Below are 21,433 nucleotides of genomic sequence, written 5' to 3' on the forward strand. Positions count from 1 at the left end.
TGTGGTGGTCACTGACCTCTTGTTTGATGGTGGGGATTCGCCACAGAGACACGCTGACAGGCCGCATCTCCGTCCACGGCAACACATCGTCGTCTTTCACCCTCGAGGGCGGGGCCATCCACTCCTCAGACTGGAGAGGAGCGCACCACTCATCAGGTACTGCAAACACACACAGAGAATCATGACAGTTAATACAAACACACACACAGAGAATCATGACAGTTACTACAAACACACACAGAGAATCATGACAGTTAATACAAACACACACAGAGAATCATGACAGTTAATACAAACACACACAAGGGGACGACGACACAGTATGACAGTTGACAACGCATTGTGTTGTTGTTGTTGTGGACACATGAAAATCAGGTTGTTGCACAGCAGTTGTCTCTAAATCACCATCCACAAGGCCTGAAATATATATGGCTGTCATTACGATGTAAAATTATTATTTTTTTTATAATTGAATTACCTTCGACTTCGATCTCAGGAATGGTAATGACAGAGAACACGGTTTGGCCGGAGGTGTTTGAGTCTGTGGACAGCCCTGTCGCTGTGTCGCCCAGGCACTCTTCGTCACCCAGAGGCTCCCTCAGCCCCTTCACCCTCCTATCCGCCTGTTCCAGCCTCCCTCTGAGGGCAGAGATCTCCTTTCCTCTCTGCGTCAGCTCCATCTGCTGCTCGCAGAGGCTGCCCTCGAAGATCCTGCCGATCTCACACACCGCCGCCTGGAGCAGGGCGTTCATGACAGAAGCCAGCTGCGCCCTGAACACCTTCTTCACAGAGTCCGACATCAGTGTGTAGTTGATTCCTATGCAAATCAGAGACCTATAAGAAACAGATTAATATTATTATTTCAAAATTCGAAAATGACAAACTATTATCCTTGATGGACTCAAGATAGACTCAATAAAACTTGGTGTTTTGCATTTTAGCTACATTTCTAAATAAAACCGGGAACAAATGGAGGTGTTGTCAAACTTTTGACGGTAGTGTTGTATGACCCAGAGGTGAGTCTCTGACAACATAGGAATCAGCAGAAATACCCATAGGAGGCTCAGGCACAATCAGACGGGTTACAATTCATTCTTAACAGCCTGTGTTCCAAGTCATCAGCCGGGATGAGTCAATCCTCTTCGCGCCAAGAAAGATGTTTGATATGAATGAATGAGACATACAAATCACATCAATAGGACACAACAATCAAATTATCTGCGATAGATGACCTGGAACGCAGCCAAAGTGGTAGTAGTAGTAGTTGCACAAAAATACATGACCAATACCATGAAAAACACCAGTGAGTGCACTATATTGCTGAATAAAAGCTTCAAGCTTCCAGATACCCTACTTGTTTGTTCTGTTGTCTCACCGTGGCGGTGCTGTGTTCAGTTAATGCAGCATGCTTTCTTTCCACGCTTATCCGATTCTATTCGAGGGAAAGGCTGCGACACCACGAATATAAGATCTCCTCTAGTGAGTCTATGCTGACTTAATTTCAAGAACAACACAACAAACAAGTACAATATCTTGAAGCCGGTTGCTATTCGGTGTGTTTTTTTCTGTTATCGTTTGCCTTTGTGTGCAACCCGAATGGTACAGTAGACAATGCGAAAGGACAAAGTACTACAAGCTAACAATCAATTGACGAACAGTCACGATCAATAGGATGTGATTAAAGTTATATATGATGTGATATTCAACGCATGGCTGTTCATCTGATGAACTAGACTCGGCTAAATAAGGTAGCTAGCAAGCTAGCCAGCCAACGGAGGTGGATACTCCCGAGTCAGATGTTTGAACAGCTAATTCCCACCAATCATTGAAATTGTTGACCAAATTGCAAACGATAATCAAAGTCCACACACACACACGTGCTTTAGTTAGGGGATGGTTATGTAACACTTGAAGCTGGCTAGCATCCCCTCCCCGACAACTCTGGAGAGCTTCTCCGCGCGAAAAGAAAACATAACAACAGTCACATTTCGATGGCAATTGTTAGACTAATGATCTAATAACACGAACCTGTGGAAAGCCGTTACCCAGTGGGCCCGGTCGTCAACGTCGTCAAGATGATGGGCGTGTAATACACGTAACATATACCGTTCAACTATCCGCGGTAAATCAAAAATAAACCCAGTTATTCCCTTGTGTGGAGATCGTCACACGGTCAGTTCTCGCGATGTTGTGACTGCGCCCCCCTTCTTCCCTTGAGCCCCTACAATAAAATGTCTCGTTCGAGTGAATTTAGCTGACCCGAGATCATCGGTTAGGACTAGCGCAATGTCTACTCCGAAGCAAACTGCGAAAGGCATTGGTGGTGCTACTAAAATGTGCATGTCCGTCAATGTTTTAGTAATAACATGTCAATATATTAATGGTTAATGTGATCACTCTGTAATCTTTGCACTACTGATGTCTACAATACTACCGTTGCACATACTGTTTATTGCACATCTCTTTGATATAGCCTCTTTGTATACAGTACATGCCAAAAGTTTGGACACACCTTCTCATTCAATGCGTTTCCTTTATTTTCATGACTATTTGGTACATTAGATTCTCACTGAAGGCATCAAAACTATGAATGAACACATAGGAATTATGTATTTAACAATAAAGTGTTAAATAACTCTAAATATGTCTTATATTTTAGATTCCTCAAAGTAGCCACCCTTTGCTTTTTTGTTGTTAATAAAATATATAATAATATTTAATAAAATCTGTCTTAATAATAATATGTTATTATATATATATATAATATTATTATTATATATTTTATTAACAACAACAACATTTTTTTAATTAACAACAAAAAAGCAAAGGGTGGCTACTTTGAGGAATCTAAAATATAAGACATATTTAGAGTTATTTCACACTTTTTTGTTAAGTACATCATTCCACATGTGTTCATTCATAGTTTTGATGCCTTCAGTGAGAATCTACAATGTAAATAGTCATGAAAATAAAGGAAACACATTGAATGAGAAGGTGTGTCCAAACGTTTGGCCTGTACTGTACATCTGCCCATTACATACTGTAAATAAGGTACCTTAACTGTACAGCTCATAACTGTACATACCACTAAACTACCGTACATGCCTTACTTTACCTATCACTATCAAGTTTTTTATATCATGTTCTTATATCACTATTTGCACTTCTGTTTAGATTCTAAACTGCATTTCATAGTACTTGTACTCTACAATGACAATAAAGTTGAATCTAATCTAATAATGTATTTTAGGGTAAACAAAAGAAGAAAAAGAAAAAGTCTTGATTCACTGGGTATTACTGTGTTCTTTTATTCTGCAAAGATCAAAATAAATGTCAATTTTATTCAGAACCTGAAAAGCAACTATACATACCTAAATAAATACAAAATCATTTTTTCTTACTTCTGTGACAAGATTGGGTTTTCCAGAGTCCATGTTCAAAGTTATCTACCTTGCATGGATTTGTTCGTGTCTTTTGAGGTCCGCTCGGTCTGGGAATCCCTTCCCACAGTTTGAACAGACGTACGGTCTCTCTCCAGTGTGAATGCTTCTGTGTTTCTTCAGGTAAATATGTCTGCTAAAGCTCTTCCCACACTGAGAGCAACTGAACGGTTTCACCCCAGTGTGATGCTGCTGGTGGGACTTTAGATTACCGTGGTAGATGAAGCTTTTCCCACACAAGGTGCAGCTATAGGGCCTGTCACCCGTGTGGATCTTCATGTGAATCCTGAGATGACACATGTACACAAAGCCCTTGCCACACTGAGAGCACGTAAAGGCCTTCTTCCCTGTGTGGTACTTCTGGTGGTACTTCAGGTTCCTCAGCTGGGTGAAGCTCTTGCCGCAGTGTTGACAGCAGTACGGCTGGTCCTCGGCACATATTATCCCAGGCTGTGACGCTGCACTCAGACCACAGAGGTTAGTCTCAGGGTCCCCAACAACACCGCTCTCACCTGTCCTCTGGGGGGGTGTCCCGTATGCTGGCTGTGGTGGTGGCTGCTCCTCGCTTGCCCGTGGTGCTGCTGATTGCGGAGGAGGTGGTGTAGACTGGGGCTGACTGGTCCGTGCCCCTGGATCTGAGCTTGTTCTCTGCATCCCACTATGGGCCATGACGGTTGTTTCTCTGGATTGGGCTCCATGGGTGGCCAGACACCCCCACTCATTCTGGGCATCAGCTTCCTCTTTGACGTGGACGGCACGGCCCACTCTCTGCTCCTCCGGCCTCTCGGACCGTTCCTCCAGCCTCTCCTCCAGCCGCTCCACAGTGGCAGAGGGTCCCATGTCAGTGGCTTGGTAGCTGAACCCAGCCTGCTGAGTAAAAGACAACTCTCACAGTAAAGATTCCACCCATTAACACAGACACAGTATATACAGTTAGGTCCATACATATTTGGACACAGACAGAATTTTTGTAATTTTAGTTGTTTACAAAAACATCTTCACGTTACAGTTATATAATGAATATGGGCTTAAAGTGCAGACTCAGCTTTATGGTAAGGGTATTCACATCCAAATTGAAGGAAGGGTTTAGGAATTACAGCTCTTTAATATGTAGCTCCCTCTTTTTCAAGGGACCAAAAGTAATTGGACAATTGACTCAAAAGCTGTTTCATGGGCCAGTGTGGGCTATTCCTTCATTCTTTCTTTATCAATTAAGCAGGTAAAAGGTCTGAGTTGATTCCAAGTGTGGCATTTGCATTTGGAAGATGTTGCTGTATACGCACAACATGCAGTCAACGGAGCCCTCGATGCAAGTGAAACAGGCATCCTTAGGCTGCAAAGCGGGAACATTAGGAGTGGCCAAATTAACTGTTTGGTACATTCTGAGAAAAAAATAACGCACAGGTGAGCTCGGCACCACAAAAAGGTCTGAACGTCCATGGAAGACAAGAGTGGTGGATGATCACAGGATCCTTTACATGGTAAAGGAAAACCCCTTCACAACATCCAGCCAAGTGAAGAACAGTCTCCAGGAGGTAGGCATATCATTATCCAAGTGTACCATAAAGGGAAGACTTCACATGAACAAATACAGAGGGTTCACCACAAGGTGCAAGCCATTCATAAGCCTCAAGAATAGAAAGGCCAGATTAGACTTTGCCAAAAAACATCTAAAAAAGCCAGCCCTGTTCTGGAAGAGCATTCTTTGGACAGATGAAACTCAGATCAACCTGTACCAGAATGATGGGAAGAAAGTATGGATAAGGCTTGGAACAGCTCATGATTCGACACTTACTACATCATCTGTAAAAAAAAAACAATGGAGGCTGTGTGATGACATGGGCATGCCTGGCTTCCAATGGGACTGGGTCACTAGTGTTTATTGATGATGTGACAGAAGACAGAAGCAGACGGATGAATTCTGAAGTGTTTAGGGATAGTCTATCTGCTCAGATTCAGACAAATTCAGCAAAGTTGATTGGATGGCGCTTCACAATACAGATGGACAATGACCCAAAACATACTGTGTAAGCAACCCAGGAGTTTTTTAAGGCAAAGAAGTGGAATATTCTGCAATGGCCGAGTCAATCATCTGATCTCAACCCGATTGAGCATGCATTTCACTTGCTGAAGACAAAACGAAAGGCAGAAAGACCCACGAACAAACAACAACTGAAGACAGCTGCAGTAAAGGCCTGGCAAAGCATCACAAAGAGAAAAAAAAGGAAACCCAGCATTTGGTGATGTCCATGGGTTCCAGACTTCAGGCAGTCATTGCCTGCAACGGATTCTCAACAAAGTATTACAAATTTACATTTTATTTATGATTGTTAATTTCTCCAATTACTTTTGAGCTCCTGAAAATAGGGGACTGTGTATAAAAATGGTTGCAATTCCTAAACGTTTCATACAATATTTTTGTTCAACCCTTTGAATTAAAGCTGAAAGTCTGCACTTCAATTACATCTCGATTGTTTAATTTCAAATCCATTGTGGTGGCATACAGAGCCAAAATTATGGAAATTGTGTCACTGTCCAAATATTTACGGATCTAACTGTATGGTCCCAATGGGAGATTTTGGGCAACTTCTATTTCTCAACCATATTACATCATCAGAACACACCTCAGAGACTGCTAAGCTGATGGTAGGTTCCTCTGTATCCTGCTCCATCTCTGGTAGGTCGCTGGGTCCCTCTGACTTTGGAATCTCCTCCTGTTTGATGACACAGTGGCCTATATTCACCTCTGTGGAGAGGAGAGAGCACAATCAGAGATCCTATGTAGGGAGTTGTAATGACATACCTGAATGACAGCTCTATGCATTGACTCAGAGAGTGTGTTGGGACTACATTAAATCAATGTCCGCAAATTCACTGCGGGGTACCAGACAACGGACCTCATCTCATCTTATGATTAGAACTAATACTAACAATAATTCCTGCTGCTACACTAATTTATATTATTATTATTATTATTGTTTTTTTATTACTTGTTGTTGTAAAATTGTCTATATTAGCATAGCCTACTATCTCTATTACATTCTATTTGCATTGTTGTGGATATTGAGAGCTGCTCTGCCCAAGGCATTTCGTTGCATTGTGTAGCCTACTTGTATTCAATGTAATGACAAATGACAGAACCAAAAAAAAAGGGATTTGTGGGCCAACTGAGGCTAAACCATAACCACTGCACTCACCCTCCGACCTCTCCTCAGAGTCTCCAGCACAGCCACATCTCACACAGGCCCCATTCCCCTCTCTCCTTCCTTCCCTCCTCCCTTCCTTCCATCTCAGCTCCCACTGCTGCAGATTCTTCCTGAGGATGTCCACTTCATGCTTACTCCGGGTCACTTCATGCTTACTCCGGGTCACCTCCTCCAGGAAGCCATCCTCCACCAGCTGAGTGATCTCACGCACAGCCGTGTTGAGGATTGTTTCCATGACGCCACATAGCTTGTACTGGAAGGTGAGGATGACTTCTGACATGGCTGCAAGAATATCAATTACAACAATCGAAATTCAGCAACAACACTTCCCCCTTATAAGTCTCAGTACCAATCCAAGCAAACTAAGTTCCTACTCTACCCAGTGTTCACAACCGAGTTCAAGCTAAGAGTGGGACACTGGATTACATTACAAGCCTCCTTCCTCCACCTTACATCAGAATCAGGGACCACAACAAACCTGCTAGAAACAGGTACACACTCTAGCTAGCTAGTGAGTGACGTAGCAGTAGCTAACTTAAAGTCTGAATGTGACTAAAAATGACATTTTAGCTTCTGATCGTGTGAGCAATTGAAGTTATCACAATAAACCCCATGTCTAAGATGATCTTTTTTTTGTTTTGTTTGTTTGTTAGTAGCGTTATAGCTAGTAGCTATGCACTTTTAGCTAGCCAGACCGGTTTAAGTATGAGACAGCGCTCAGGCTCAGTCAGAGCAAAGCTACCTCTTCTGCTCCCAACGATCTGACTGATCAACACGGCTGATCCAGTGTAACTAGCCTGACCTTGACAATCAGCGAGCTGTTTCTCTGAGCAGTTGTAGCAACACAGTGTAACCATGAAGTGTGTAAACCTGCTGTATCCATCTGGTGTCTGTTGATGCCCAGTACCCAATCTGGTGGTCGTCCCTCCCCTGGCTGGACCTGTTCACGCTGATCATCTTGCGACGGTGCGCAAAAACCCCCACCAAGCCTTTCTGAGAGCAGTCATACGTCACTTCCCTGTCATCAGAACCACGCCCACTTTTGGATGAAATCGAGCGCTAGGATCACCCTACGAACCTTAGATATCACCCTGTCTGAAAGCTGCTGCTTCGAATTTTGCACATCAAACAATAAAACAAATCCCAGTTTACGATTTTCAGCAGAGGGTTTGTGCCGCAGTACCACATCCACCCAGCCACTGAATGAATGAATGGTCTTTATTTGTCATTAATACAGTATAGGTACCATACAACGAAATTTAGGAGGGGGGGCTCCCCTGGTGCTTGGAAAAAAGACTAAAAAACAAGAGGGCCATGGGTAAAATAAAAAAAGGGAAAAGAGCTGGTTTACATAAATAAAGGCTATGTACACTATCTACTATACTATACTACTATACTATACACTGGTGAGAATGTATGTGCTTCCAGGGATTTGTTTTCTTAAGATAGGATAATTAATAAATCTGTTCAAGGGCATAGATGATGCATTTGCCAATGAGATAAACTGTTAATCACTATATAGCCTGCATAGTTATAGTACACAAAGAGGCTATAGCTAGCTAGCTATAATTTATCATAAAAATAATTAACAGCAAGCTAGCCAAAACTAGGGCCAGTGGAGGGGGGCAAGTGAGCTAGTTACATTAGACAGACTACCAAAACAGCAAAAGTGTCTTGACGACAGAAAAAGTGATAGATGTATTAATGTGATTGATTACAGTGATTGATGTATTAATACATTAACCTGGAGATTCAATAAGGTATTTGTATATGTCAGGATATGACACCTCAGGCCAATGGATTGGGTCGTTCATCCACTTTGATGGAGGCACAATGAAAGGACACTCATCAACCCCTATTTCGTTATTATTTTTCCCCCATGTAACGACGCCGATCGTTGATACTGTATTCTTATTTTCTGCTATTAAATTGACAAAGACCTCGGACTTGAATTTCAGTCAAACTAAAGGGACTGTTTTCACCTAAAAAGGGGCGAGGGAATGTCGCAAGGGCAAAATACCTGGATGCGCTGCTCTCATCTATACGAGTGAACTAGGCAACATGGAAAAAGGTAATGCTAAAGGGGTTGTCTCTACTCTGCAATGGTGAACTGTTTACTGAATGCTTTGATTATCAATAACACAATATACTTTTTGTAAGGGTTTACATTTAAATATGCCAAACAAAATCAAGGGAATATTTTAAAAGAAAAGTTTTGTTTTTTTGTTATGAGGCTGTTATCCCAGCCCAGTTTTGTAGCTCCATGTCAAAGAATTCCACATCCTGAAACATAAACATAGACAAAGTTAGACTGTTGTATTCCTGTGTGTGTGTGTGTGTGTGTGTGTGTGTGTGTGTGTGTGTGTGTGTGTGTGTGTGTGTGTTCTGTACCTGTACCTGTACCTGTTAGAAGATATGCCCAGGTGTGTATTCAGCAGTCCACACAGCGGTTTGGAGTATCAAAGGCTCTGTTCTCCTGATAAATCCTATACTAGAGGGAGCAGTGAGCACAGGAGTCTCTCTTTCCCCCGAAGGTCATCATCTGGTCAGGCATGATGTACACAACAAAGTACTGTAAAAGGTAGTCTATCATAGGTCTATCATTGACTTTGTTGTTAGGTGACAATTAGGCACAAACATCTCATATGTAGGTGACACAAGGCACCCTCGAGCTACAGCATAGATGATGGAGAAAGACATACCTCTCCACACCCAGGAATAGGAATGTTGATTGTTTGGTACCAACTTTACACAACAATGGATGTTATGGAAACATAAATAATGGATTCATAAGAGTAAGCATATGACCCACACAGGACAGGCCAGCCAGCTGAGACCTGGCAGAGACCTTTACCCTGGCAGAGACCGTTCCCCTGCCAACAGCAGCATCCCTCAGTTTGTTGTGTAACCGGCCTTTACATCTTACGTCAATAACCTTCTCAGATATGCACTTCAACAATGACTTAAGCTGTAGATAAGGTCAGGTAATGGATATGGCAGTTATAGAAGTCTCAGGAATAAGTCTCTGATTTAATTTATGCAAAGCAACGAGATCTAGGTGAACCTAGATTATATTGATGCAGAGTGACAGTACATACATACATACATGTATATATAGGCATTATATTAGGCTACGCTCTATCATTATGGTCTATAAGTGATCTAATAATGTCCCAGAGTCCATCTATTCCGTGGTCATAGGATCGTAGGGCAGAGGTTGCTTGTACCATTGATAATGAGTCCAGAAGTCCCTTCCAGGTATCTCCCCCCTCAGTCCCTTCAACTGTGCGCATAAAATAAAAACCTGGATGTCATTACATTTTCTCAAACTTAACAGTAAGAAAACAGAGCTCATGGTTGCGGCATCCAAGGCGCTGCTCCAGAAGGCTGGTGACTTCATCCTCGAGGTTGGCGGCTGCTCCATCTCCCCATCTCCCGAAGTCCGCAACCTGGGTGTCATCCTTAACTCCACCCTTTCCTTCCAATCCCACATCAAGTCAAATCACCAAATCCGCCTTCTTCCACCTAAGGAACATTGCCAGACTCCGACCGTCACTCTCAGAGTCTGTTGCTGAAACCCTGGTCCATGCGTTTGTCACCTCCGCCTGGATTACTGCAATGGTGTCCTGTTTGGGGTACCCAACAAAACCCTGGACAGGCTCCAGTATGTCCAAAACTCCGCTGCCAGGGTTCTCAGTCACACAAAGCCGTGGCAGCACATCACTCCCACCTTCATCCACCTCCCCTGGCTTCCGGTGAAGTCCCGCATCTCCTACAAAATCCACCTCCTCACCTACAAGTCCCTCCATGCCCGTGCCCCCCAATACTTATCCCACCTCCTCTGCTCACATGCCCCTCCCCGGAACCTGCGGTCTTCAGACTCAGGCCTGCTTGCCACCCCCCGCACCAACCTGCCAACCTTCAGGGATAGAGCTTTTATTGTGGCAGCCCCCACCCTCTGGAACTCTCTCCCTGCAGCAATCCGCAACATCCCCACCCTAGTCGCCTTTAAAACAGCCCTCACGTCCCACCTGTTTGCCAAGGCCTTCAGTCCCTACTTCTGTTGTTGTTTTTGTTTGCCTGTCTGTTTGTCTGACTGTTTGTTATTTTCTTGTTTCCCTGTAAAGCGACTTTAGGTCCCCTGAAAGGCGCTATATACATTTAAGTTATTATTATTATTATTATTATTATTATTACCTCAGTCCAGAATCTTTTAAAATCAGGAGACTTCCAGAACAGATGCATTAGTGTACCAGCCTCGTCCCAGCCATGCCAACACAAATCTAACAGGCTTTGGTCCATCTTTTTCAGCCTGTATGGTGTGATGTCTACCCAGTGCACAACCTTCATTTGAATCATTTGATTTACACACTGTGATATTGAATTTGTGTTTTCCAAGATTGCATCCCAATCCCCTGTGCTGCGGTAAAAAAAAACACCCAAGTCCTGTCCCCAGTGTAATTGAGTAGGGATGTTGTTGTTTGGGCAGGACAGGCCAACCAGCTTATGTAAAGCAGAGACCGTTCCCCTGCCAACAGCAGCATCCCTCAGTTTGAAATCATACCCTTCCCAGAGATGCACTTCAACACTGACTTAAGATAAAGATAGGGTAGAAGCTGTATGATTCAGGTCAAAGTCTGCTGCCAGTTCATGTGATATCGGCCCCTTCCAATCTGCTCTACCTGCTTGATGTTTTGGGGTTGCCAGGCACCATTGGCCAGTGTGTTACCACCTGCGGTACACAAGTGATTGTTCCATATTGGACATGAAAGGAGGGCTGCTCCAATAGTGTAGCCAGTGCGACCAATGGCAGGCTACTTATGCCTACATAAGATGCAGGCAGGCATAGTACTAGACACTTATTGCCGGGTCCTCCCACTAGTGGAGTGGCTTAGCACAAGAATTGTGCACTTTTTGAAGAAAGCATGACATTTCTACCATAGTTAGTACATATCATAAGGTTTATTTTCAGATGTGGAGGGAAGTCAGATTTGACCCCAGAGGCCCGGAAGAGGATGGCTCTGGCATCTCTGGATCCAGGACCAGTACCTGGTTCCAACAGTTGGCCTGGTAGCAAGTGCGCTTAATGTGCTCTTTGAGGGCTGCCTGGGTTGGAGGAATGTTCTCTAAAGTTCTGGACTTCTGTGTGAAGAGCTGTTTCCTGGCATCATTCACCTCCGTGCTCTCTCGCGAAACTTGTCAAAAATAAGCCTGGATTTTCCTTTAGTGACGTTGATGGAATACAGATGTATTAAGGAGCGGATGGCCTTCTCAAGACACATAGCAAGGATCTTAGAAAATATATTATAGTCATTGTTTAATATACTTAACAAAATAGCATTTCTATGTCCTTTGCTGGACATGCCTTCTTTCATTTATTGTCATTCAGGGATACAATGTCAACTTTGGAAGTTGAGTTATCCCAACCCACGTTCTGTGCCTCCAGTTGAAAGAAGTACACATAGACATGGGTTATTGTCACACACACACGCATGCATCCTCACATTCTCATTTATTTTCACCCAACCACCTGAAAAACAATTTAATTATGAAATGTGTCCTTGTGATTGCGTCACTGACTGTGAAATATGATTTAACAAGTGCCATTGGACTGTTTGGAACCTACTTTTATGGTACAGACCCACAACAGCCCCAGAACCTTGTTTGACCATCTGTGTGTGAACTACCAAGGTATTCCAATTACCTCTACTGGTTAGGACAAGTAAACAGTCCTCTTTCCATCGTTCTGAACTCTCTGAACAATGGCTATTTTTCATGTTTAATTCATCAGTCTCAACACATGTATGGTTGTCTCTTAAGTGCATGTAGGGCATAATGCATGTAACACACCAGACTGACTGTGAGGGAAGGTAAAACCATACCGTTTGTTGTCAACAACAGCAGTGATCAGGCATCCTCTCCGTCAAAACAATGAAAACACACAGAAAAAACGTGGATTGATCAGAGGGTTTATTGCAAAGAGTCAAAGCCAGGTCCAGTGCAAAGCTATTGGGGTCCATCATAAAGCGAGGGCTCAGTTAAGTGCATTTATGACTAATCTATGTTAGCCAGGAAGTATAAGGCTTCTCTGCTTTCGTCCACTCAGCCTGCTCGAGTGATATTAAGGTGGCAGTAAAGCGAGGAGTCGGCTCTTATTGAAGTGTCGCCCCTGGCCCCCTATCTCATCCGAAGGTAGAGTTGTTCCAGGCCACGTTCGCTGCCTCCATGTCAAAGAAGTTCACATAGATCCTGAAACAGAGACCAAACAGGAGTTGGTTAAAATGACTCAGTATTAACAATGAGAGTGACAGAAAGAGAATGTCTCTTGCTCTCTCTCTATCTGTCACCCCTCATTTCAGTAAAAAATATAAAAAATCATGTGTTTAGTCTAACCTTTTCCCCCCCCTAATTTTACTCTCTCCCCCTCCCTTTCATTTTTTCCTCTGTCTCTCTCTCCACATGCCTAGTACCTGTCAGGGGAGATACCCAGGTGTTTATTCAGCAGTCCACACACTAGTTTGGAGTACTGTTTGTTCTGAGGACCGCCGATCTTGCCAATGCTGTGGAGGGAGCACAGAGCACAGGGGTCTCCCTTTCCCCCGAACATCATCATCTGGTCCGGGACAATTTGCACAGCAATGTACTGATTGAGAAAGAAATATGTATACCAGTCAGTGGAGATGGGGCAATATGTGGTTGGATAATGCCTGAACCAGAGATTAGTGAGACTAGTAGTTGGAAGATAAATAACTCAATGCAATCATTCACTGTAAATCTGTAATAAGTAAGCAATTGTTGGGTTGCACTGTATGCCTACTTGATCATGATTAATGATCTATTCTAGATGTCCTACTTTGGGAGTCCGTAGGGCCTGCGCAAGTCCAATTTATGGCTAGCATCCCTGAGGACATAATGGTTTTGGAAGTCTCTGAAATGATGCAACATGAGTCCAGACGCAGCAATCCTCGATGCAGAAAGAATGCATAACACTAAGTAATATCTTCCTGGCTGGCTACCACACCTAGATATATCCCAATCACCTATCATATAATGTATATATTTGAGATAAATATAGATTTGATACAATCAATGCAACCTCTTCCCCAGGGAAGACAATAGATGCTATGTGTCACCTGTGCAGGTTTGCCCGTCGCCTTTGCCAGTTCATCCGTAGCTTCTGACAGTAGTGCGGCCGGAACGTCACTCTTGGCCACATTAGTATTCACCACGAACATCGGCATGATTGCTTTGCAAAGTGCTCTCTTCTGTAGCCGAATGACAACTGTATGTGCAGTTATGCAGGCAAAGCTTCTTTTGCTCTCTGGTTTTGGTGGTGTGCTTGATTTTTTTTATCGATATACGAAGAGCGCCACCCACCATCTCGGAGGACACACTGTGACTAATGTTTGAGGCATAAAGACAAGTGGTGCAATTACAAAAATAAATACATATGGATTTAGAAATAATGTAAATGTTAAATTATAGCGTAACGTATCGTTGTGTAATCTTAAATGTTAATTCGTGCACGAGCTGACGACGTCTGACATCGGAGTAATGATGCCAAAGCAACGCAAGCTCAATGTTTTGGGTGCGGTTGCTCTTGAGTGTACGGTAATGTCTACTGCGCATGTCCGACATTCTCCAGCAGCGACCCTCCAGCGGTGGTGGCGAGGAGGAAAACACTCCGTGCTTTCAGGGGGAGGAGGACATAAAAGTTGGATTTTTTTACCTCTCGTTTGACAACCCGTGTCTCGGCTAATCGATAGGCACGCCTGGTTTCTCTCGACGGTCGAAATCAACCAGTATACTACTGTGGAGGAAACACAACCACCGGGTTTTAACCGGCTACACGGTACGCAGTTTCGAGGTATTACGTTAGCTATCTCTAACGTCTAGCCTAGCTGGCTACATACTAGCACCGCTCGACTTGCCCACCGTGGCGAGGTTTTTGAGGGACACTGAGCGTCAGATAGCGACACGTTACATGTTACGTGTATGGTGACTTCTTACTCCGTTGAAGACATTTAGTACATAGTGTAGTACTAGTCGAAGAGGAGAGCAATTCGAGGGTTTTGTCAAACCAACGCTACGCCATGTATGGTTTCCAATCAACGGCGATGGCCGAATACGCTCGTCCGTCTTCAATCTACAAGTTGTTCGCTTGTTTCGTGTATCGCTAGTTGTCTGTGGTGTTGGGGTGTAGTTGTGATCAACGTTAGCTAAGATAACTCGCTCAATTTCTCTCGTTGTGGCTTCATTCATTTGAGTGTAACATCCTGTGTTATTAACGTTCAGCCTACGTACTGTTCTGTTCTGAGTACAAATGCATGGGAGGAGTGAGGTGGCTACCACCGCTATCCATTTTTTTTCTTCCTGAGCGTTAGTGAATCGGTAAACATTATTTTTTAACTCAGCTAATTGTTGGTCATCATGTGTGTGTTGCAGTTGATTCTCTCCTGTCCACCTTCGTGTCCCACGTCGAGCCCCCCATGGCGGACGCGGTGAAGACCTTCCAGTCCCACCTCACCTCGGTCATGGACAGTCTGGTCCGGGCGTCGGTGTGCGAGATCACCAAACTGTTCCAGGACACGGTGAACGACTGTCTGGTGGAAATATCCTTGAACAGGAAGGAAAACGAGGCCCTTAAGCTGCGACTGAGACTGACGGAGAATAAATTGAGAAACGAACGCAAGTACGGGATAGGGTGGGCAGAGAGTCGCCGCAATTCCGGTCTGATTGTGTCGGACGACGGTGGGTCGAAAAAACGAAAAATGGATGATGTGCCCCGTAAGTGTTCATGTTTTGTAAGTACAGCCACAGAAACATCATATCGTACAACAAGTTAATGACCCGTATGTGATCATTAGAGAATGTTGTCATGACTGTGGTGTCATTCCTAGCTAGAAGAAAGCATATCAGATCGACATTATATGATTTACTGATGCAACACTCCAGTTAAAAAGCACTTGTGTTGTGTGAAGCAGCACTTGTTTTGTTGGAAACCATCTGGCAGGAGCTGAGCTGTTTCCCTGCCTACTCCCTCCTCCTCCTCATCTTCACTCTCTCTCCTTCTGCCTTGCCCTTCAACTCCCCCACTCCTCTCCCTGCTCCCTTCTCTGTCCCTCCCTCTCCTCTTTTCTTTTTTCACGCTCTCTCCTTCTCCTTGCCCCCACCTCCTCACTTCTCGTTTCACTCCCTTCTCCTTCCCTCCCCCTCCTTTCTCCTGCATGTTGTCTTCTCCCCCTCTCCCTACCCCCACCTCCTCCACTTCTCTCCCCCCTGCCTTCTGTTCCTCCCCCTCCCCTTTCTCCTTCATCACATTCTTTCCCTCCCCTTCCTCTCCCTGCCCCCCCCCGCTTCTCCTGCTTCCTTCTGTTCCTCCCCCTCCTCTTCTTAATCACATACTCTCCCTCCCCTTCCCCTCTCCTGCTCTCATGTCTGTCTCTCCCCCTGCCCTCCTTCTCTGTCCTTCATCATGTTCTCTCTCTCCCTCCCCCTCTCCCTGCCCCCCCTCTCCCTCCCTCCCTCCCCCCCTTCCTCCTACTCCTCCTCCTCCTCCTCCACAGAAGGCAAGCAGAAGCTGGGCCCCGTCTCTGGGAAGGGTTGGCCTGGAGGCGTGTGGGAGGAAGGAGGAGGAGGAGCAGCTGGGATAGTGGCAGAGGGGGGGAGGAAGGAGGCGCTGGAGATGTACCTCATCCAGTTCCCAGAGGGAGAAGAAGAAGAAGAGGAGGAGGAGGAGGAGGAGGGTGGCAGTGTTGCAGGAGAGGGGGAGGAGACGGCCGACATCAAAGAGGAGGTGAGGGAGCCAGGCAGCGCTGAGGAGCCGGAAAAGGGAGAAGCATCGGTGCCTCGGAGTGCAGCCGTTCTAAAAGAACAATGTGTTATCTATTGATGTGGCGTTAGAATACAGCCTGCACTTCGCCTGTGTTTTGAATCACTGCTGTAGTTGAGTTGAGATGGGTATTGATTTTGATATTTACATGCCGGAGCAGCTTCAGTAGAGCACTCAGAAGCTCAAGTCCACTAAGACGTTAACACAAGCATGAATATTAATATGTTTCGGTCCCGTGTGGCTCCGTTGGTAGAGCATGGAGTTAATACGATTGGATAAAATACGTCTGCTAACATCCTGTCAGGTGCATGTCTCTGCCAATGACAGCGTGCTTAGGCCTGCACATCGACTGCACATTAGATAGCTAGCCCATATCTTACGATACAATTTGCTCCATGTAACAGGGAAACCACACCGGCAATACGTACGTCAACGTGAAAAGCGTGTGAATGGCGAACGTTTAGACTCTCACACACCAGACGCGATTAATACACGCAGGAGAGAAGTAGCCTATGGATGCACTGTTTGAGTGTCCTAACCAATCAACAGATGGGAGATGCGGGACTTGCAAAATATCGGTTGGAGTCCCGTGTCTCAAATTAGGACCCGTTTCTATTTGTGAGACGCGGGGTAAAGCACAAACTTGCAGACGCACACATGCGGTGTGGATGAAGCTATTGAATAGAACGTAGGACAGTTAAAAGAATTTCACAATACTTGCATGACATTGGCGCATGCGTGCAGGCAGTGTGGGTTTTCCGTGTTAGGTTTATCCAGTTATCGTGAGATCTGGCAGGCGACTGCATTGTAGTCGATCTGGAATGTGCCCTTTGTAGAAGAGACTGTCGTTGTTGTCAGTAGTGAGTAAAGTAGTTCTCTATGGCTCACTCTCTGTAGTCCGCAGAGATGTAATGGTTAATGTAGTTCTCTATGGCTCACTCTCTGTAGTCTGCAGAGATGTAGTGGGTAATGTAGTTCTCTATGGCTCTCTCTCTGTAGTCCGCAGAGGTGGAGGAGGGCTATCAGCCTGCGTCTCTCCGGCTGATCAAGGAGGCCCTGAAGATGGACCCGCCTGACCAGAACCTCAAAGCCAGATCCAGAACCCACAGTGAAGGTACTGGAACTAACTCAGAACCAGATCAATGGACTTTACTGGCCACCTTAATGGGACTAAAGGTGCTCTCTCTCTCTGTCTCTCTCTCTCTCTCTCTCTTCTGTAGGAGATGTGGAGCTCAGTCTAGAGGCAGCAAAGCGGCTCCCAGCCATGGGGGCTGAAGAGATGGAAGAGGAGGAGGACGATGATGAGGACGAGGGGGAGGAGTGGGAGGTGGATTCCCAACCAACAGAGGCCTCTGAGGGGGGGATGAGTGTGGAGGAGCTGAGCGGGCTGGAGACAGCGCTGCGGGCAGAGAGGGGCCGCGAGCAGGCCACCCTCCGAGCCCCCAACGCGGAGACCAACTCCATGAGCCCCGACCCCAAAATAGTACCGGGCAGCGAGTTCAGCCTAGGCCAGAAGTACATCGGGCTTGACGGGTTAGAACACGAGGAAGAGCCAGAGTCGCCACCAGCCACGGAGGAGGACTCTGAAGACGTCCTGCTGGGTCCGGCCGGTCTGAAGGATGATCAGAGGCCACCACCAGGGGGGGCTGAAGAGGAGCTGCAGCCAGGCTGGCCCAAGAGGCTGAAGGAGGAGGGGGACGCAGCAGGGGAGCAGGGAGGCCAGGAGGAGCCCCGTCACGCGGAGGCTCCAGAGAGCGTGGAGGACAGCGGCGAAGAGGAGACTGGTGACCTGCTGCACTTCTGCACCCAGTGCGGTGGAGGCTTCGTCTCGGTGGCCGAGCTGGGGGAGCACCCGTGTCCCCTGGGGGGCCCCAACCTGCTGGGGGAAGGGGCCGAGGAAACCCCGTTCCCGTGCGCCTCCTGTGGCACGGCCTTCAGCCACGCCTGGGCGCTGAAGAACCACGAGAGCGTGTGCGCGGCGGAGCGGCCCCACCGCTGTGAGCTGTGCGGGAAGAGCTTCACGCACTCGCGGTCACTGGAGCGCCACCAGCAGGTGCACTCGGGCGAGAGGCCGCACCGCTGCCCGCAGTGCGGACGGAGCTTCAGTCGCCTGGGTAACCTGGAGAGGCACCAGAGGATCCACACGGGCGAGCGCCCGTACGGGTGCGAGGCGTGCGGGAAGCGCTTCAGCCGGGTGGAGTACCTGAAGAGACACCAGCTGATCCACAGCGGGGAACGGGCGGCCAACCAGTGTTCCCAGTGTGACAAGAGCTTCAGCGAACCGGAGCAGCTCAAAGACCACCAGTGCTTTTATAACATTTGATATTTTTTGGGTAAGCCATCCAGATTTGCTCAGTTACTCGGGATGATGCCTTTGCGGTAAATATTGTTTTTGAAAATTGGGAAATCAACAGTCCAAATTGAGGTTTTACAGATTGATTTTAAAACCTTTTTATTGTGTTAAGAAATTCCCTTCAAGAACGCATAAAACCAGGGACAATGCTACAGTAGGTGACAGAGAGGTTGAATGACGGTGTTTTTCATGGTGTATATAGAGGAACTTGTGCTTTTTATTTATGTTTCTCAAATGTACATGGTATCTTTATATAATGACGTGATTATTTTCACTTTGAAAACATCATTTGCCTCGTTTAGTCATGACTTTATCGATGATAATAACCATATGGTATTTTGTACTATTTGTTTGTTTTCTGTATTATCCATCAGGAATAAACATTTTAAATGTATCCAGTGACTGTCTCCTCACTTCCATTAACCCTCTCAGTTCCAAAGTTGCTCCACTCAATTCCACTCAGGTCCAAGTCTGAACTGGAGAATTGAACATGGCTCTGTTTATTGATTTTGTCTTCTATGAGCTATGGTCTGACGGTGAGTTTAAAAGATACCATCAGTCAACCAAGGCGTTGTCGCAGAACTCATTAATGTTTTTCTGACTCATGGTTCAATGTAGACCTTATATCACTCTTGACTTTCCTAGACTCAAAAACAACATGTTTATTTCAATTTATTTTGATTTAGGGTGTGTTCTCACTAGAACATTTGCTTCACTTGTTTTGCTCTGCGTTGTTTGGAACTGTGAGAATGCGCATTCGAAGTAACTCCCGGAGCAAAGAACCAACGGATGCTCCGCTTGAAAAGGGTGGTTTCACTCCAGTTAGAAACGACACATCGAGGCTGTCCATAGGAAAACAACAGCGCATGTGTGTTGATCTGGATAAGAGCGGGACGAATGGGCAATTTTCATTTTTTCTGACCAATCGACTACCACATCTGTTGCTTCAATTGCGTATGATACTTCGTTTACATAAAGGGCTGTGAGAACGGAAATTAGAGAAATAATTTATGCAACAATGTTGCAAACTCATCCACTTGCTCCGGGTCCTGATTCAGACTTCCATGTGAGAACATGACCTTAGAGATCACCAGAATGTGTGTGTTTGCAATGTAGTGTAGAAAACTAGTGGCATATTAATTCAAAGGAATACAAAACTCCTCTGAGAGACTTGTTTTAATTCTATTTATATCGCTTTTTGAGATAAATCATATCCTTAACACTTATTTTATCATTAATAACAATAGTGTGACCTCACACTCGGTTCACAGGCATTGGCTGTGAAACAGACTGATGAGAGTGGCCAGCCTCTGCTGTAGAACCACCTCCATGGTCCTCAGGGGCATCCTCCTCACATCGTACCCGCGGACCGAGGCCTTCGCCTTGGGGTCCACCGGCACGATCTCCCCACTGCTGAGAGGGTCGTTCCGGCCTATGGCAGCATATGTGGGGAAGAAGGGGCGCAGGGAAGCGGGGAGGCTGGCATTGTAGGAGGGGCAGCAGTAGGCGGACCACAAGTACTCCGGCACGGCCACGCGGTACGCCAGCCAGCGCTCCGAGAGGTAAGGCAGGGCCCCCGTCACCAGGTACACCGGCCCTGTGCAGTAGGCGCCCAGGCTGGCCCTCACCTCAGCCTCCAGCTGAGCCCAGGGGCCGGAGTTGGAGACTGCCCGCTGAGGGACCACGTTGGTCAGGGTGAAGGTGGCCCTGCGCTCCTCTGGCTGCTGGTGATGCAGGCTGGGGTTGAGGTGGCCCTTGGTGTAGGAGGAGTTGACGTAGTCCTGGAGCACCGCCTGGCTCTCCACCACGTTCTGGTCTACGGGTCCACGCCGGGGGAAACGGCACATCTCTGGGCTAGCACCGGAAAATGCCAGCTTTGAACCCACACAGATTAGTATTAGGAGGTGGAGGGAATAGGATCCACACAGAGGGATGGTTAAATCTACATGAACTATTAGCTTATTACAGAATAATATAACTTAATGATAACAATAAACAACACGCATAATAATAACAGCTCCCTTATGCTGTGTAAACACATTTGGTTTGGTCTCGGTTTGGAAAGGGAAAGTGGAAATAGAAAGCATCATACATGATAATATTGTATCAAGTCCAGCCCCTCCCCCTCTGCTCATCAGCTATGAAAAAAAAAGAAAAGAAAACTCTTTCTCTCTCTCTCTCTATACTTTGTGCCACCTGACAAAACTCCTCAGAAATGCTGAATTCTATATGCTTCAGAATGACACTTACACACATTTAACACTATATACAGTATAAAGTGCATTTGATCTCTTTGCTGTTATCAATAAAGTACTGTATTTAATTAATATGAATGAAAACCAATTGACTGACACACACACTCCTCACCTGTGGCTCATACATCCATTTGTTGCTGGGCCGTTTTCCTCCTCCAGGGGTCAGCATATAGGCAGAGTAGAGGGTGGCCCGACGCCGGCGCTGGTACAGGCTGGCAAAGCGGTACACGTTCCTGTAGCGCTGGCATATGGGCTGGTACCCCTCACCGCCCATGCCTTTCGGGGGTGTTCGCATGTAGAAGAACTGGAGGCAGGGGGAGAAGTCTCCCACCTCCCCCAGGACCAGG

The 21,433-nt window shown here is 45.9% G+C and overlaps 3 protein-coding genes across 4 annotated transcripts; 1 reads left to right on the forward strand and 2 right to left on the reverse strand.

The window, feature by feature from the left end:
- Positions 1-3,363: 3,363 nt before the first annotated feature.
- On the reverse strand, positions 3,364-6,926 carry LOC308153849 (uncharacterized protein; the record flags this gene model as incomplete). Its single annotated transcript, XM_080527033.1, has 3 exons — positions 3,364-4,307; positions 6,065-6,186; positions 6,638-6,926. 3 exons carry the CDS (start codon positions 6,924-6,926, stop codon positions 3,447-3,449), a joined length of 1,272 nt encoding a protein of 423 aa, XP_080383159.1. The 3' UTR covers positions 3,364-3,446.
- Positions 6,927-12,606: 5,680 nt separating this feature from the next.
- mif (macrophage migration inhibitory factor) lies at positions 12,607-13,959 on the reverse strand. Of its 2 annotated transcripts, none has more exons than XM_080526190.1 (3): positions 13,780-13,959; positions 13,117-13,238; positions 12,607-12,895 (listed from the first exon to the last, which is right to left on the reverse strand). In XM_080526190.1, the coding sequence occupies exons 1-3, from the start codon at positions 13,885-13,887 to the stop codon at positions 12,829-12,831; spliced, it is 297 nt and encodes a 98-aa protein (XP_080382316.1). In that variant the 5' UTR covers positions 13,888-13,959; the 3' UTR covers positions 12,607-12,828. The 2 variants fall into 2 exon arrangements, with proteins under 2 accessions (XP_080382316.1, XP_080382315.1); XM_080526189.1 differs by having other exon boundaries at positions 13,117-13,289.
- Positions 13,960-14,418: 459 nt separating this feature from the next.
- On the forward strand, positions 14,419-19,225 carry LOC308152572 (uncharacterized protein). The gene is made up of 5 exons (XM_080525577.1): positions 14,419-14,498; positions 15,092-15,433; positions 16,213-16,442; positions 17,478-17,592; positions 17,699-19,225. Exons 2-5 carry the CDS (start codon positions 15,136-15,138, stop codon positions 18,799-18,801), a joined length of 1,746 nt encoding a protein of 581 aa, XP_080381703.1. The 5' UTR covers positions 14,419-14,498; positions 15,092-15,135; the 3' UTR covers positions 18,802-19,225.
- Positions 19,226-21,433: the final 2,208 nt, after the last annotated feature.

This window comes from Nansenia antarctica (assembly GCF_963989245.1).
Source record: "Nansenia antarctica genome assembly, chromosome: 3".
Taxonomy (NCBI): Eukaryota; Metazoa; Chordata; class Actinopteri; order Argentiniformes; family Microstomatidae; genus Nansenia; species Nansenia antarctica.

What these genes read in the sequence shown, in the direction of transcription:
- mif (XM_080526189.1), bottom strand. Translation starts at nt 13,887, where the DNA reads ATGCCGATGTTCGTGGTGAATACTAATGTGGCCAAGAGTGACGTTCCG. An exon ending in CGACGGGCAAACCTGCACAG is followed by an intron (nt 13,290 to 13,779) that starts GTGACACATAGC and finishes TTTCTCAATCAG; the next exon opens with TACATTGCTGTGCAAATTGT. An exon ending in CTGGGTATCTCCCCTGACAG is followed by an intron (nt 12,896 to 13,116) that starts GTACTAGGCATG and finishes TCTCTGTTTCAG; the next exon opens with GATCTATGTGAACTTCTTTG.
- LOC308152572 (XM_080525577.1), top strand. Translation starts at nt 15,136, where the DNA reads ATGGCGGACGCGGTGAAGACCTTCCAGTCCCACCTCACCTCGGTCATG. An exon ending in AAAAATGGATGATGTGCCCC is followed by an intron (nt 15,434 to 16,212) that starts GTAAGTGTTCAT and finishes CCTCCTCCACAG; the next exon opens with AAGGCAAGCAGAAGCTGGGC. An exon ending in ATCCAGAACCCACAGTGAAG is followed by an intron (nt 17,593 to 17,698) that starts GTACTGGAACTA and finishes TCTCTTCTGTAG; the next exon opens with GAGATGTGGAGCTCAGTCTA.